Source organism: Delphinapterus leucas, chromosome 7, assembly GCF_059928025.1.
Source record: "Delphinapterus leucas isolate spDelLeu-1000000601 "Yukka" chromosome 7, BTC_Dleu_Yukka2, whole genome shotgun sequence".
NCBI classification, from domain to species: domain Eukaryota; kingdom Metazoa; phylum Chordata; class Mammalia; order Artiodactyla; family Monodontidae; genus Delphinapterus; species Delphinapterus leucas.
Window position 1 is genome coordinate 24,880,562 of NC_143135.1, and position 14,853 is coordinate 24,895,414.

At 45.7% G+C, this 14,853-nt stretch overlaps 1 protein-coding gene across 1 annotated transcript in view; it reads right to left on the bottom strand.

Annotated features, from left to right (window-relative positions):
• KIAA1549L (KIAA1549 like) overlaps nucleotides 1-14,853 on the bottom strand; it is a 281,195-nt gene that overhangs the window by 104,260 nt on the left and 162,082 nt on the right. The window contains exons 7-9 of the mRNA XM_089914969.1: nucleotides 13,106-13,268; nucleotides 11,541-11,600; nucleotides 1,688-1,839 (exon numbers count right to left, since the gene is read on the bottom strand). Of these exons, the coding sequence (XP_089771095.1) occupies nucleotides 1,688-1,839; nucleotides 11,541-11,600; nucleotides 13,106-13,268 (375 nt within the window). The remainder of the gene's footprint in view (nucleotides 1-1,687; nucleotides 1,840-11,540; nucleotides 11,601-13,105; nucleotides 13,269-14,853) is intronic.

Here is a 14,853-nt window from a genome sequence, read left to right on the forward strand (position 1 = left end):
TTTTAGACACTTAGAATGTTCTGGGTTTCTTAGGTTTACAAATAACACCAGCAATGTAGGGTGATTCTTTCCTCCCCTTCAGCTGAGGCAAATCCCATTTCAACTGTCTGAAGCCCAGCAACTTCCTTTCTGTCATTTGGAAAAGTGTGAATTGTAGGGCTCACGTGGACCCACAGAAGGGAAATCACAAACCTGGCACATGAAATTAACTATCGCTTTACCTCATGACAAGGCTGTCTCAGACCACAAAGATTTTTTAGAACCAAAGCAACATCCAATAGGACAAGAGGCCAAATTCACCAACTGCGTACGGGGGACCTGGAGTCTCCCTCAGGGGCGTGATGTTGACTAACATAGGGAAGTGTGTTCCAGAAGATGGGTCGTTTGTACTTCCAAGATTGCCTGGGGACATGATCTGCAGACACGGTGGTAATGTCTGCAATTTCCTTTAAAGCTTCCTCTTAGTTAGACACCATGCATGTGTGTTTGGGTTAAGTTACACACTAGATGTGGTCAATTACCAATCCAGGGGCAGTCGACTAGATCCCAGAAAATAAGAAGCCCACTTCCTAGAGGCAACTACCAGAAGCACTTCTGTAATTTGATACCTTGCTCAAGAGAGCTTGTTAATTAGCATAACAAATGTTAGAAATGGGTTCTCTTTTGGTGAAATTAGTGGTACTCAAGATACGTGGATTGGCCAGAATATGCTATAGACACTCCCACTCTTGTTTGAACGGGATAAACAATCTAGAGAGCCTCTACCCTCAGGATGGCTACTGTCTCTGTCGGGTTCCCTCTGAAGCAGACTCTGAGATGAGTTGAATGCTTGTAATTTATTGGAGAGATGCACGGAACTGACAGGGGGTGGAAGGGAGCTAACAAGGGATGCATTATGAAGCCAGTCACCGCAGCGGGAAACTAAAGTGTAATTCTCTGTGGGAAAGCTCTGGCAATGATCCTAAAGCATACATTTCAGAATCCTCCCAGCCAAGAAGCAAGAGAGCTGTGGCATTTATACCTCCACCACTGGTGAATTCCCAGGCGCTTCCAGCCAGCCGTGGCTGGGCAAAGGACGTTCTGGCATCTCAAGAGCAGCCCATCAATAAAGAGATGCTGGGAGTTCATCAGCATTCATCATAGAAGCTAGAAGGGGGTTTGGGCAGGACACCAGTGCTGTCTGCTACAGCTCCCTACCCTGAATCCCTGTGTGGTCACGTGCCCATTATAAACGTAGAGGGCTCTATTTGTTGAAACGGATTCGACAAGGCTAACAGAATCCCACACCTGTAAGGCTGATCGGTGTCTCTGCTGATCACAGTCATGGTGCTGAGAGGCCTGAAAGCTGGGACGTCATCCAGCCTCCAGAGCAGGATGCAGAGGAGTTGTGCTTGCTTACTAATAGCCTTCTGTTTAATAAATATGTGCATGTGGGCAGCATTTCTTCCGAGACCTCCTTTCCCTACAGTCTAGTAGTCGGGAGAGCAGCTCTCACCCTCCTTCATGATTTCGATGTTTATGACTGTCACCCGCCCGCCCCCCCAAAACCTAAGAGCAGTGTGGATTAACGGACCTCATCAGCTTGCCATGTGAGCGCTCCTCGGCACGCAGCATGGTTTTCTTTAGGCTCAGGAAGCACATTTCCACACCCTTCTTATAAGACCCCCGTGACTTTGCGCACACCCACCTGCACGGTGTAGCTTCCCAGGGTGGTGGCCCGTTTAAACCGCCGGCCTTGTTGCTGGGACATCATGAACAGCTGGGCCAGGCGCTGCTCCATGACCCGGGCGAAGCTTTGGTTGTGCAGGCCCACCAGGGAACTGTCCACGCCCTGCAGCACTGTGGACACAGGACACAGAGGGGCTGTCAGAGGAGAGGCTGCCTGCTGACTCGGAACCACAGCCGCCACCGCTGGCCCCCACCAGCCACTAAGGGCCATGGGCCCGACCCCACGTTAGGGTTTGGCCATCCTTCCCTCACTTTACCCTCACATCAGCCCCAGGAGTTAGGAATCGCTATTGACCTGTTCGAGATGCTGAAAAGGTTAAGTGACTTGTCTAAGGTCACACAGCTAGTAATCAGCAAAGCCAGGGCTCAAACCCGAGCCTGTGGAACCCCAAAGCATGCACTCTGTCCTTCACAAGCTGTGACAGGTGTAACGCTGCTGTATTAGGTCCCAACCTTATTTAAGATAGTATGTGTTGTCAGAGTCCATATGGGAATACAGCATCGCTAATGGGTACAACTACTTGAATTTTTGGTGGTTCCCACTCAGAAGCCCTGGCTCAGCGCTACCCTGATTTTACTTTTCCTTCCCAACAGCTCTGGTGAGAAATCTAAGCTCCATCCTGCAACTCAGCCCCTTCCACACGGGCAAACCACCCTGTTTGGTGTCCTCTTCCCTCTCTCCTCAATGGGGTCCTTTCAGGGCTCACCCCTAAAGCTGCCCAGGGCCCCTGGGGTCTCTCTCACTTGAGAGAAGGATTGTGTGATAGAAAGAGTGGGCTCTCTCAGTGCTGGCCCTTGCCAGTTGGGGGACTTTGGGCAAACCACCGGCCCTCTCAGAGTCCAAGTCCTTTTCTGTAAAATGGAATAAGAAGGGCTACATCACAGCAAATATATTTCTAGTGGGCTTTAAGGTTGAGATGAAATAAGATGTATATAGCAGCTTAGCATAGAGCCTGGTGTGCGGAAGGCAAATGAAACCCTCTCTTTCCATCCCTCCTTCACTGCTGGGCTTCACCCACATCCAGGGTGTCTGTAATCAATGGGTTAAGGCGTTGGTGATGGAATTCCAGGCAATGGCAGGTGCACGGGAGAGAATTTAGTGAACACCAGAGCCGTCCAAGGACTGCTGTGGTCAATTACTATGGGGGCGACTGCCTTTTGCTGTCTACCCCCAATGCCAGCCCTTCCTCCGAGACCCTTGGGAAGAGGCACACTTCTTCCCAAACACACAAACACTCCCTCCAAACACAGTCATCCCTGAAAACAAAAATGCTAAAAGCAATTCTCATCTTCTTAGACCAAAACTTACAAGGGCTGGGAATGTAATACAAGGTTTTTCATTTAGCAGAGTTTGTTCTACTACAGTCCAGCCAAGGACCATTAATACCACCTGTCTACTGGGATCTGGCAATAGCTTGGATATAAAGATGGCATTGTTGCTATGATGGCATTCTAACAGGGCCAGAACACGCAACGGATGACAACGAGATACAGAGAACGATGTTTAAACCAATGAAGAGAAAAATAAAACCCACAGCTGAGTCTTAGAAATCATTTCTTTGAAACCACAAATGCTAAATAATCCCCACGGAGGGCATAAAGCAGCTTTCCTTCCAGGGCCCTCATGAGGGACTCCCAGCTCAGCAGAACTCCTGCAAACAAAGATAAAACACTCCTGCACTTCCCACTGTGGCCCCTTGGAACCCTCCTGACACAGCTGTCAGGCTGAGGAAGGGCTGACCAGCCTCCTGACCCCAGAAGGAGAGCCCGTGTTCTTGCGCGCTCAAAGACACCCCTCCCGTAAAAGGACAGCGCCAACTGCTGAAGGATTACTTCTACACTGGTCTCTCCTAACTGGTGGACAAGAGCAAGAGAGGGGACACAGGATGGTCGAGGGACGTCATCATGGGTTACTTTACAGGAATCCCAGAGATGATGCAAGGGCAGACATCAAAGAAGAGAACAGTCGAAGCCTTCAGGTGACAAAAACATTCTGGAAATAGATAGTGGTGATGGTTGCACAACACTGTGAATGTACTTAATGCCCCTGAATTGTACACTTTAAAAATGGTTAAGGGCTTCCCTGGTGGCGCAGTGGTTAAGAATCCTCCTGCCAGTGCAGGGGACGCGGGTTCGAGCCCTGGTCTGGGAAGATCACACATGCCGCGGAGTAACTAAGCCCATGCGCCACAACTGCTGAGCCTGTGCTCTTGGGCCCGCGAGCCACAACTACTGAGTCCGCGTTCTTCAACTACTGAAGCCTGCACGCCTAGAGCCCATGCTCCACAACAAGAGAAGCCAATGCACATATATACACTACCAAATGTAAAACAGATAGCTAGTGGGAAAATCACTGGCTATCTGCATAGCACAGGGAGATCAGCTCAGTGCTTTGTGTCCACCTAGAGGGGTGGGATAGGGAGGGTGGGAGGGAGACGCAAGAGGGAGGAGATATGGGGATATATGTATACGTATAGCTGATTCACTTTGTTATAAAGCAAAAACTTACACACCATTGTAAAGCAATTATACTCCAATTAAGATATTTAAAAAAAAGAGAGAAGTCACCGCAAGGAGAAGCCCGCGCACCGCAACGAAGAGCAGCCCCCGCTCATCCCAACTAGAGAAAGCCCGGGCAGAGCGACAAAGACCCAACGCAGCCAAAGATAAACAAATAAATAAATATTTTTTTAAAAAAAGGTTAAAATGGTAAATCACACTTTATGTTTATTTTACCACAGTTTTAAAAATTGAGAAAAAATACCTCCAGGGAAGTACAGGAGGCCGTGGGAACCAGCCACAGAGCTACATGGAATCAACTGGGCAGCTCCCTCATGCCTCGTGGCTCTATTTGCAAAGAGGATGTGTCCTTCTCGAGGTGGCTGGAGAAGAGCAGAGGGTTGGAGCCAGGGGCCTGGGTTTGAATCCTGATGCCCCCTTACCGAGTGTCTTGAGCAAGTTGCCTAGTTTCTCTGGGCCCCAGTTCCTCATCAGAAAACACGGTTATCATAAGCTCCTCCTGACTGTATCATTGCCAAGAACAGTATACTTTATACAAAAATGCTTCCAGCATAGTGTCATAAAGCACTTGAGAGGCGGGTGCCCGTAAACAGTAGCTGTTGTTGCTCAAACGCGCCTCCTCCTTCACTAGACACATCCTCACCAGAGGAAGGAATTGCCTGGAAAACATAGAGCTGTGTTGCAGGACTGTAGCTCCTTTCCTTTCCCCTGAGAAGCACGGCGGACCTCAGGCTCCTGGCCCTCTCTGCCCACCCGGAAGGGAGTAGAAAGAGGTGTGTGCCCATAGCTCTCACAGAGACACGGAAGCAGTAGCAGGGGTTGGACCCTGGCACGGGGGCCCAGGAAGACCGCAGCCCCTCAGTACATCAGCCAGGGCCCTGGCCACCCACCCTTACCCACCACTGATTCAGCTCAGAGGAGGCGGGCAAGTCCCAGCTGTGTTCCTAGGAGCTTTGTCCAGAGGATTTGGTGGCTGTAACATCACTGGTCTCTCATTCCTTCTTTGTTTACAACTGCACTGGGCTCTAAGATTCCAACGATCAGGCCAAGTGAACTCAAGTTAAGTTGTTTTATTCATGGTTGAATCTCACATACTCAGAGCCGAAAGAACCTCAATCCTCAGTTCACATCTTTTCCTGATTCTAAAGGTGAGCATGTGCTGCCTAGTGGGTCTAAGTTGACTTGCTCAAGGACACACTAGGTTAGTCAGTAGCAGAGCTGAGACCAGAAGAAATCCTGTAATTGCTGGGTCTGGGATATTTTGACTCTGGTAGGTGAAATAAAGACAGATGAATAAACCTAAGAGGGGCTCTCACCTCTGTCAGGCAGCAACATTAAGTCTGTACATTTCTACCCCGCCTCATATATACACCCCTGACTGCAGGATCCATGAGAGCAGGGTAGCCCCTGGGTACTCTGTAAAGAGGGGCTGCAGGAGTCACCCTAAGCCAGTGATTTTCCACCACAGCGGGACCCACACTCAGGGAGGGGAGAAGTGGATAGTGTGCCAAAACATATTTAATATAAGTTTAGTTGGAAAACAGATGAAAACATGTTAGGCTTTTACGATACAAATTACAGGAAGAAAAGTTGCTTCAAATCCTCTTGGCTGTTAGCAATGAGCAGAAGACAGGATGCCCAGGATGAATATCTGGGCAGACAGGTTATTCGAGGGTTTGAACAAGTGCTGTCTTCATCTCTCAGTTCCTAATCTCCTACCCCTTCTGGAAAAGATGGTTAAAGTTGGTGGTGGCTGCCCATGGGTCTAGAAAGTGGTTATGGGCCAAAGGGAAGGCAGGAGGGTCATCCTGAGACCTGGACCTGTCCCCTCTTCCCCCGCAAGCACTAATCAACTGATCCAATCAACCCCAAACACAGTGATGTGTGCCACTGTGTATGCTGACTACCAACAGGCAGCAACAGCAATAACAAAGTTGGGTACGTAGGTGAGTGGGCAGGGGTCAAGTCCCAGAAGAATCCCGAAAACAAGACCACGTATGGAGCTTTTTATTAAGGTTATGTCACTAAAACAGAGGCAGGGCAAGACACAGGTACATGAGGAAAGCATGAAACAGGAGTCTGTCAAGGACAGGATGTTTTACCATTGAATGTAAATCTTAAAAGTTAAGAGAAGGGAGGAAATGGCTACAAGTTAAAAAAACAGCATTCCCTGTGCAGGAAACATGATTTTGTAAATGTTACATAACCTGCTGGTTTCCAAAATGTGTTGCATTGTCTCTCTTGAGCGTAAACTCTGATGGGTTGTTGTTGTTTCCTTTTTAAACGTTTCTTTAGTTGGCCTTCTTAGCAGGTAAAATAATCTCTACAAATCCACGGCTTTGCAGGGGAGAAAGAAATGCAATTTTCTGCAGTTTAGGAGAGATCTTGAGTGAGCTTCACCAAGCTCCTTGGTTAGTATTCCAGGCAGCAGCCCATCCACTGCTTGTTTAGGACAGCAAGGGAGGGAGGAGACAGGCAAGGGAAGAAGGCGGTTTGGGAGGGCCTGCTTGTTCAGGCACATCTTCCAGGACTTGCAAAACCTTCCTCCCTCCTTGTAATGGGCTGAATTGTGTCCTCCCACCACTCACATGTTGACGTTTTAACTCCCAGGACCTCAGAATGCAACTGTATTTGGAGATAGGGCCTTTAAAGAGGCAATTAAGATAAAATGAGTTCATCAGGGTGAGGCCTAATCCTATACAACTGGTGTCCTTATAAGAAGAGAAAACTAAGACACAGACATGCACAGAGGGAAGACAGCCATCTACAAGCCAATGACAGAGACCTCAGAAGAAAACAACCCAGCTGACACCTTGATTTTAGACTTCCAGCCTCTAGAGTTATGAGAAAATAAATTCCTGTTGTTGAAGCTCCCCCAGCCTGGGGTACTTTGTTACGGCAGCTCTAGCAGACTAACACCCTTCCGTCCCTCCCCTTGAAACTGAGGAGGACCCTGTGGGGCTCCTGGGCATGGAAGCCTTTCTGTCCCCCCTTTCTTGTAGGCAAGACCCCAGCCTCCATGACCCTCCCTGGGTTCCAAAGGGCAGATTCCAAGAGTTGCTAATCAAGGGAGAAGCAGCCAAGAGACCACCTGAGGCGAGATTAAAGGGACGAGAGAAGCTCATCAAGATTAGGAGACCGACCACCTGAGATGAGAGTAAAGGCATGCAGACCCTGCACACACCCTAATCTTATCAGCAACCCCACCCTTGAACTATTGCTATAAAACTCCTCATCAGATCCTCCCTGGTTGGGACACATAGTTTTTCAAGGCAGGAACTTGCTGTGTTCTGCTTTACCTGGCAAAGCAATGAAGCTATCCTTTTCTACTTCACCCAAAACTCCATCTCTGAGGTTCAGTGTGTCACCAGTTACAGAGAAGCTGAGCATTTTTTTTTTTTTTTTTTTTTGTGGTACGCGGGCCTCTCACTGTTGTGGCCTCTCCCGTTGGAGAGCACAGGCTCTGGACGCGCAGGCTCAGTGGCCATGGCTCACGGGCCCAGCCGCTCCGAGGCATGCAGGATCCTCCCGGACCGGGGCACGAACCCATGTCCCCTGCATCGGCAGGCGGACTCTCAACCACTGCGCCACCTGGGAAGCCCGAGAAGCTGAGCTTTTGGCATCACCCTTTATGGCCCGGCTGGTCACTTTCCCTCCTACAAGCATCTGTCCTCTCTCTCTGCTTCCAATCCTTGCTCCTCTAATTTTCAGAGCTACTGTCTGGCTTTTGAAAAACACAAGCAAAAATTTTTTGCTGTTTCATAAATCTCAGCTGGGAAATGTCAAGGAAGAAAAAAGGAAACTGCCACCCAAACACCCTTTTACTTCCATCCACCCTCACTGTCAGGACACGCCCGGGCTCCACCAGGATCAGCGCGGGGGGTACCAGGGAGAGAGAAAAATGCATGCCTGGCATTCCTCTGACTTTCATTTGGGTTTTGTAAAGCAGTGCAGAAAGTCCTACGGTCTTTAAATGATCTTTAAATGAATAGACACCCATTCACATGGACATGCCCCAGATGTCCACAGCTTAATGCCGCACCTTTTGATGGGCACGCATTTTGCGAAGAGGAGGCTCCTGGGTGGGACTTTCAGTGTAGCTGTTTTGTATTGGTTATTTAACCCTGATCTTCAGCGTGCTGTCTTTTCCTATCTCAGCTTACTCCACACACTTCCGGTCCTAGGGAAGTAACTCCTTGGTGTATAACACAGGACCCAAGAAAAGATGCCAATTCTATCACTGAATGGCATGCAGTTTTTAAAAATAAACCAAACTTTCCAAAATATAGCAGAGGGAGGAACACTCCCAAACTCATTCTACAAGGCCACCATCACCCTGATACCAAAACCAGACAAAGATGTCACAAAGAAAGAAAACTATAGGCCAATATCACTGATGAACATAGATGCAAAAACCTCAACAAAATACTAGCAAACAAAATCCAGCAGCACATTAAAAGGATCATACACCATGATTAAGTGGGGTTTATCCCAGGAATTCAAGGATTCTTCAATATATGGAAATCAATTAAATGTGATAAACCATATTCACAAATGGAAGGATAAAAACCATATGATAATCTCAATAGATGCAGAAAAAGCTTTTGACAAAATTCAACACCCATTTATGGTAAAAACTCTCCAGAACGTAGGCATGGACAGAACTTACCTCAACATAATAAAGGCCATATATGACAAACCCACAGCTAACATCGTTCTCAATGGTGAAAAACTGAAACCATTTCTTTAAGATCAGGAATAAGACAAGGGTGCCCACTCTCACCACTACTGTTCAACATAGTTTTGGAAGTTTTATCCACAGCAATCAGAGAAGAAAAAGCAACAAAAGGAATCCAAATCAGAAAAGAAGTAAAGCTGTCACTGTTTGCAGATGACATGGTACTATACATAGAGAATCCTAAAGATGCTACCAGAAAACTACTAAAGCTAATCAATGAATTTGGTAAAGTAGCAGGATACAAAATTAATGCACAGAAATCTCTTGCATTCCTAAACACTAATGATGAAAAATCTGAAAGAGAAATTAAGAAAACACTCCCGTTTACCATTGCAACAAAAAGAAGAAAATACCTAGGAATAAACCTACCTAAGGAGACAAAAGACCTGTATACAGAAAACTATAAGACACTGATGAAATAAATTAAAGAGAATACAAACAGATGGAGAGATATACTGTGTTCTTGGATTGGAAGAATCAACATTGTGAAAATGACTCTACTACCCAAAGCAATCTACAGATTCAGTGCAATCCCTATCAAACTATCAATGGCATTTTTCACAGAAATAGAACAAAAATTTTCACAATTTGTATGGAAACACAAAAGACCCCAAAGAGCCAAAGCAATCTTGAGAAACAGAAACGGAGCTGGAGGAATCAGGCTCCTGGACTTCAGACTATAGTACAAAGCTACAGTAATCAGGACAGTATGGTACTGCCCCCAAAACAGAAATATAGATCCATGGAACAGGATAGAAAGCCCAGAGATAAACCCACACGCCTATGGTCACCTTATTTTTGGTAAAGGAGGCAAGAATATACTCTGGAGAAAAGACACCCTCTTCAATAAATGGTGCTGGGAAAACTGGACAGCTACATGTAAAAGACTGAAATTAGAACACTCCCTAACACCATACACAAAAATAAACTCAAAATGGATTAAAGACCTAAATGTAAGGCCAGACACTATCAAACTCTTAGAGGAAAACATAGGAAGAACACTCTTTGACATAAATCACAGGAAGATCTTTTTTGACCCACCTCCTGGAGAAATGGAAATAAAAACAAAAATAAACAAATGTGACCTATTGAAACTTCAAAGCTTTTGCACAGCAAAGGAAACCATAAACAAGATAAAAAGACAACCCTCAGAATGGGAGAAAATATTTGCAAATGAAGCAACTGACAAAGGATTAATCTCCAAAATTTACAAGCAGCTCATGCAGCTCAATATCAAAAAAACAAACAACCCAATCTAAAAATGGGCAGAAGACCTAAACAGACATTTCTCCAAAAAAGATATACAGATTACCAACAGACACATGAAAGGATGCTCAACATCACTAATCTTTAGAGAAATGCAAATCAGAACCACAATAAGCGGGGCTTCCCTGGTGGCGCAGTGGTTGAGAGTCCGCCTGCCGATGCAGGGGACACGGGTTCGTGCCCCGGTCTGGGAAGATCCCCCATGTCGCGGGAGCCTGTGCTCCGCAACGGGAGAGGCCGCAACAGTGAGAGGCCCGCATACCGAAAAAAAACCAAAAAAACCCACAATGAGGTATCACCTCACACCAGTCTGAATGGCCATCATCAAAAAATCTACAAACAATAAATGCTGGAGAGGGTGTGGAGAAAAGGGAACCCTCTTGCACTGTTGGTGGGAATGTAAATAGATACAGCCACTATGGAGAACAGTACGGAGGTTCCTTAAAAAACTAAAAATAGAACTACCATACGACCCAGCAATCCCACTACTGGGCATATACCCTGAGAAAACCAAAATTCAAATAGAGGCATGTACCACAATGTCCACTGCAGCACTATTTACAATAGCCAGGACATGGAAGCAACCTAAGTGTCCACTGACAGGTGAATGGATAAAGAAGATGTGGCACATATATACAATGGAATATTACTCAGCCATAAAAAGAAACGAAATTGAGTTATTTGTAGTGAGGTGGATGGGCCTAGAGTCTGTCATACAAAGTGAAGTGAGCCAGAAAGAGAAAAACAAGTACAGTATGCTAATACATATATATGGAATCTAAAAAAAAAAATGGTTCTGAAGAACCTAGGGGCAGGACAGGAATAAAGACACAGACGTAGAGAATGGACTTGAGGACACTGGGAGGGGGAAGGGTAAGCTGGGACGAAGCGAGAGACCGGCATGGACATATATACACTACCAAATGTAAAACAGATAGCTAGTGGGAAGCAGCCACATAGCACAGGGAGATCAGCTTGGTGCTTTGTGACCACCTAGAGGGGTGGGATAGGGAGGGTGGGAGGGAGATGCAAGAGGGAGGGGATATTGGCATATATGTATATTTATAGCTGATTCACTTTGTTATACAGCAGAAACTAACACAACATTGTAAAGCAATTATACTCCAATAAAGATGTTAAAAAAATAATAAAGAAAGAAAGAGAGAGGGAGAGAGAAAGAAAGAAAGAAAGAAAGAAAGAAAGAAAGAAAGAAAGAAAGAAGGAAAGAAAGAAAGAAAGAAATAAACCAACCTGATAGGGTGAAAGGGGAAATGAAAGAAGAGATTACCTGTAATTACCCAGTAGTCTCTGGTTGTTTCTGATATATCAAGGTTGGGGTATTCCAGCGCTAAAACAAACAAGCAACACACCAAATTACTTTCACAGGTTTTATATGTAAATATTGTTCAGAGAAATAGACATAGCTGACAAAATACCAAGCAGCTAAATCCTGCTTTATCATTCTTGGGAATTCTAGGACATACAGACTGAAACTTGCTATTCAGAAAACTAAAATACTCAGTAAAGGGCTTTTGGGTGTCTGCTTTTGGTTTCTCCATCAAAACCTTCTTAAGTGAAACACTTCCATTGTCAAGACCTACAGGTAGAACCTATCTTAACAATAGCTTTCTCTTTAAAAATTATCCAACCATCACAACACTTTTAGGAATAATTATTTCTTGAATGGATTTTTCCAGTGTCAAGGACTAAGTTTTATAGCCAAATGTAACGGTACCATTTCTTTACAGGTGTGGTGACCATCAGAGTTAATACATGTAAAAGGCTTAGCATAGTACCTGGCACATAGTAAGTACTCAATAAATCATAGTTGTGTTATTGTTATTATTCTCAGAATATCAAGATGATGAAAAAAGAAATTCTTCATGTGCTGCCAGGTGACGTAATGCCATCTTTAATGACATCATCTTTTCCATAAAATCCAGAAGCATCTTTCCCTAGTATATGGAAAGTCACAAAAGCTTGCCATTAAACAAACATTAAAAAAAACTCTGAGTGTCTACTATGTGCTAATAAGTACATTCAAACACATTATCTCACTTATCTATCATATATAAAAGAAGGAAATAGAAACAATTTTGCTAATACATGTTTAAAAAAATAACTTGCCCAGTGACCTTTAGAAATGTACCAATGATTAAATTTAAGAGCATAGATCTTTACTTCCTTTGGCTACCAAGTAAATGTTTGGGTACAAAATGTAGGCTGCATCGTCTTCAAAGTCTATGACTGCTGAATGGTAATGAGGATTATGTAACTGAAGCATTAGAGGAAGATGAGGCCACAAGCCTACGGGGACTTCATTAAGTGAAGTCACGATGCTGACTGCACATGAGTTGCATCATAATATCTATAGCCCGGGCAAGGGCTGTAGGCCCAGGAACATCTGCTGATGGCAGAAGTGGAGGAAACCATAGCAACCCAGATTGCCACAAGGACAGATGCTATACCAGGCAGTGTTATAAGCGCAGAAGGCAGACTGCTTGGGTTCAAACCCCAGGTTCCATGTCTCGCTAGCTATGTCAGAGTAGGCATCTTGTTGAAACTCTTGGAGTTTCAGTTTTCCCATCTGCAAAATGGGGTTAATTTTGCACCTACCTTATAGGGTAGTTGTGAGGATTAAATGAGATATGAGATAAGTGAAGGGTAAAAGCACCTAGTGCTTTTTTAAACGTGTAATAAAGTTTTCATCAATTCAATCCCCATTGACCACATATTTCAGTTGTGATATAATGACAAAAGAGGTAGCATGTGGCCTGGCACCATGGAGGTTTGCTAAACAGACAAGGCCCCGGAGAAGATGGCAGAGTCCCTGTAGGACGTGGACATACTCACGTTCGGCGATGGTGAGCGGCGGGTAGGTGAGGTAGAACCCCACCAGCTCAGCGGAGAGCTGGCGGAGGAGGCTGCTGGCCACGGTGCCGTTGAGGAAGGAGCTTCGATTGCCCACCACGTACACCAAGGTGACTGTCTGGGAGGCGTTGGACGTGCTCACCATCTGAATCGACACAGGAGGAAAGGGGAGGGAGACATGCCAAATAAGATGAGGGTCTGTTTCATGGAGGCCGTGGGAGGAGAAGTTTAAGGAGAAGTTGAGGTTAGGAATGAAAGGGAGGTGGGAAGAGAGCAAGGAAGAGATAAGAATAACAGTAGTTGTCACTTACAGATTGCTTGCTTACATGCCAGACATCGTGCTAAGGGCACATGATCTCATTTAATCCTCACCGCAACCCTAGGAGGTGTATCCTGTTATGACTCCCTTTTACAGAGGAGGAAACTGAAGCCCAGAATGATCAAGGGACCTGCCCAAGGTCACACAGCTAATAAGTGACGGAGACAGGATTCCAACCCAGGCAGCCTGACTTCGGGTTTTAACCACTGGTGTGTGTATCTTTTCCAGGGGCTAAATGGTCTCAGGCTACTTTTATGGTTCTGAAAATACACAACAGAGCATAGGAATGGTAAATTTAAGAAGGACTCAACTGCCCAGACAGAGAAAGCCTGAGTCAAACTTACGGGGGTTTTAAAGTTGAAAGGACAGGGGATGCACACCGTCCATCATCAACCTAGTCATGGACAGCGTGACCGAACCTGATGACAAGAAGAATTCAGAAACAGAAAACAGCTTCTTTAGAGAGAGATTCCATTTCCTCGTGGTCTATTAATTCAATGTAAAACATGTTAATATTACTATGAGATGGTGTGGTTTTCTTCTCGAATCTTGTCTAAGTCAGTTTTTTAGTTATGAGGAAATGAGACTTTTATAGGTCAATGTATACATAAAAATATCCCACAGATGAGCTTTGAAAAACAGATGCGGTAGGAAGGCATTCTGCCTGGTGAGACACTCTTTATGGGCTTCTGTGCTGGCGTCTGCCCCTTCCCCCTCCAGATCCATTTGCCACCCTGCCCTCATTCTGCTCAGCGCCCCCAGAGGCAGACCCCTGTGGACCACGTCAATGGGCTCCTTGGCCCCCTGGCTTCAGCTGCAGGGAGCTCAGGAGGATGTGGGAGAGAAGGAGGAGAGTGAGGTCAGAGTTGGCGTCAGGGACTCCCTCCCGTGGGGTCACAGCTCACGCTGGGCAGCTCTGGCCTCAGGCTTCCCACAACTGCTGGCTCCTCTCACCGCATCAGCCCCAACTGTCACAGCCTTGGCAGCTGCACTGTCCCTGTGGTTTCCCTAGAGCCCGCCCACACTTCTACAAAGTCCTTTTCATTGGACTTTCCTCAAATTATCTTCATTTGAATGTGTCCTCTCTTTCTGCTGGAAACTGATACCCAGTCTGTCCCAGACCTTTGTGTGCTCAGACATAAATATCTCTGCAACGTTCCTTTTAAACCTTACTTTGAAGAAGACCGTCAAGAATAGCTTCTTCATGTTATTTCGACCTTGTTCCCATAAGTGGAAGTTCCTTTTAAATTCTCTAACACAGTAGCTAGAGTCCCATGATTAACGATATACAGAGTCAACTTTTCTGGTCAACTATTACTTCCTTTCCAACAGTATTTCTGGAATGTGGTTTAGCCACAGATATTCATGCCTCTCCCAAGGTACCAAGAAAAAAGGCACTTCTTTCTGAATA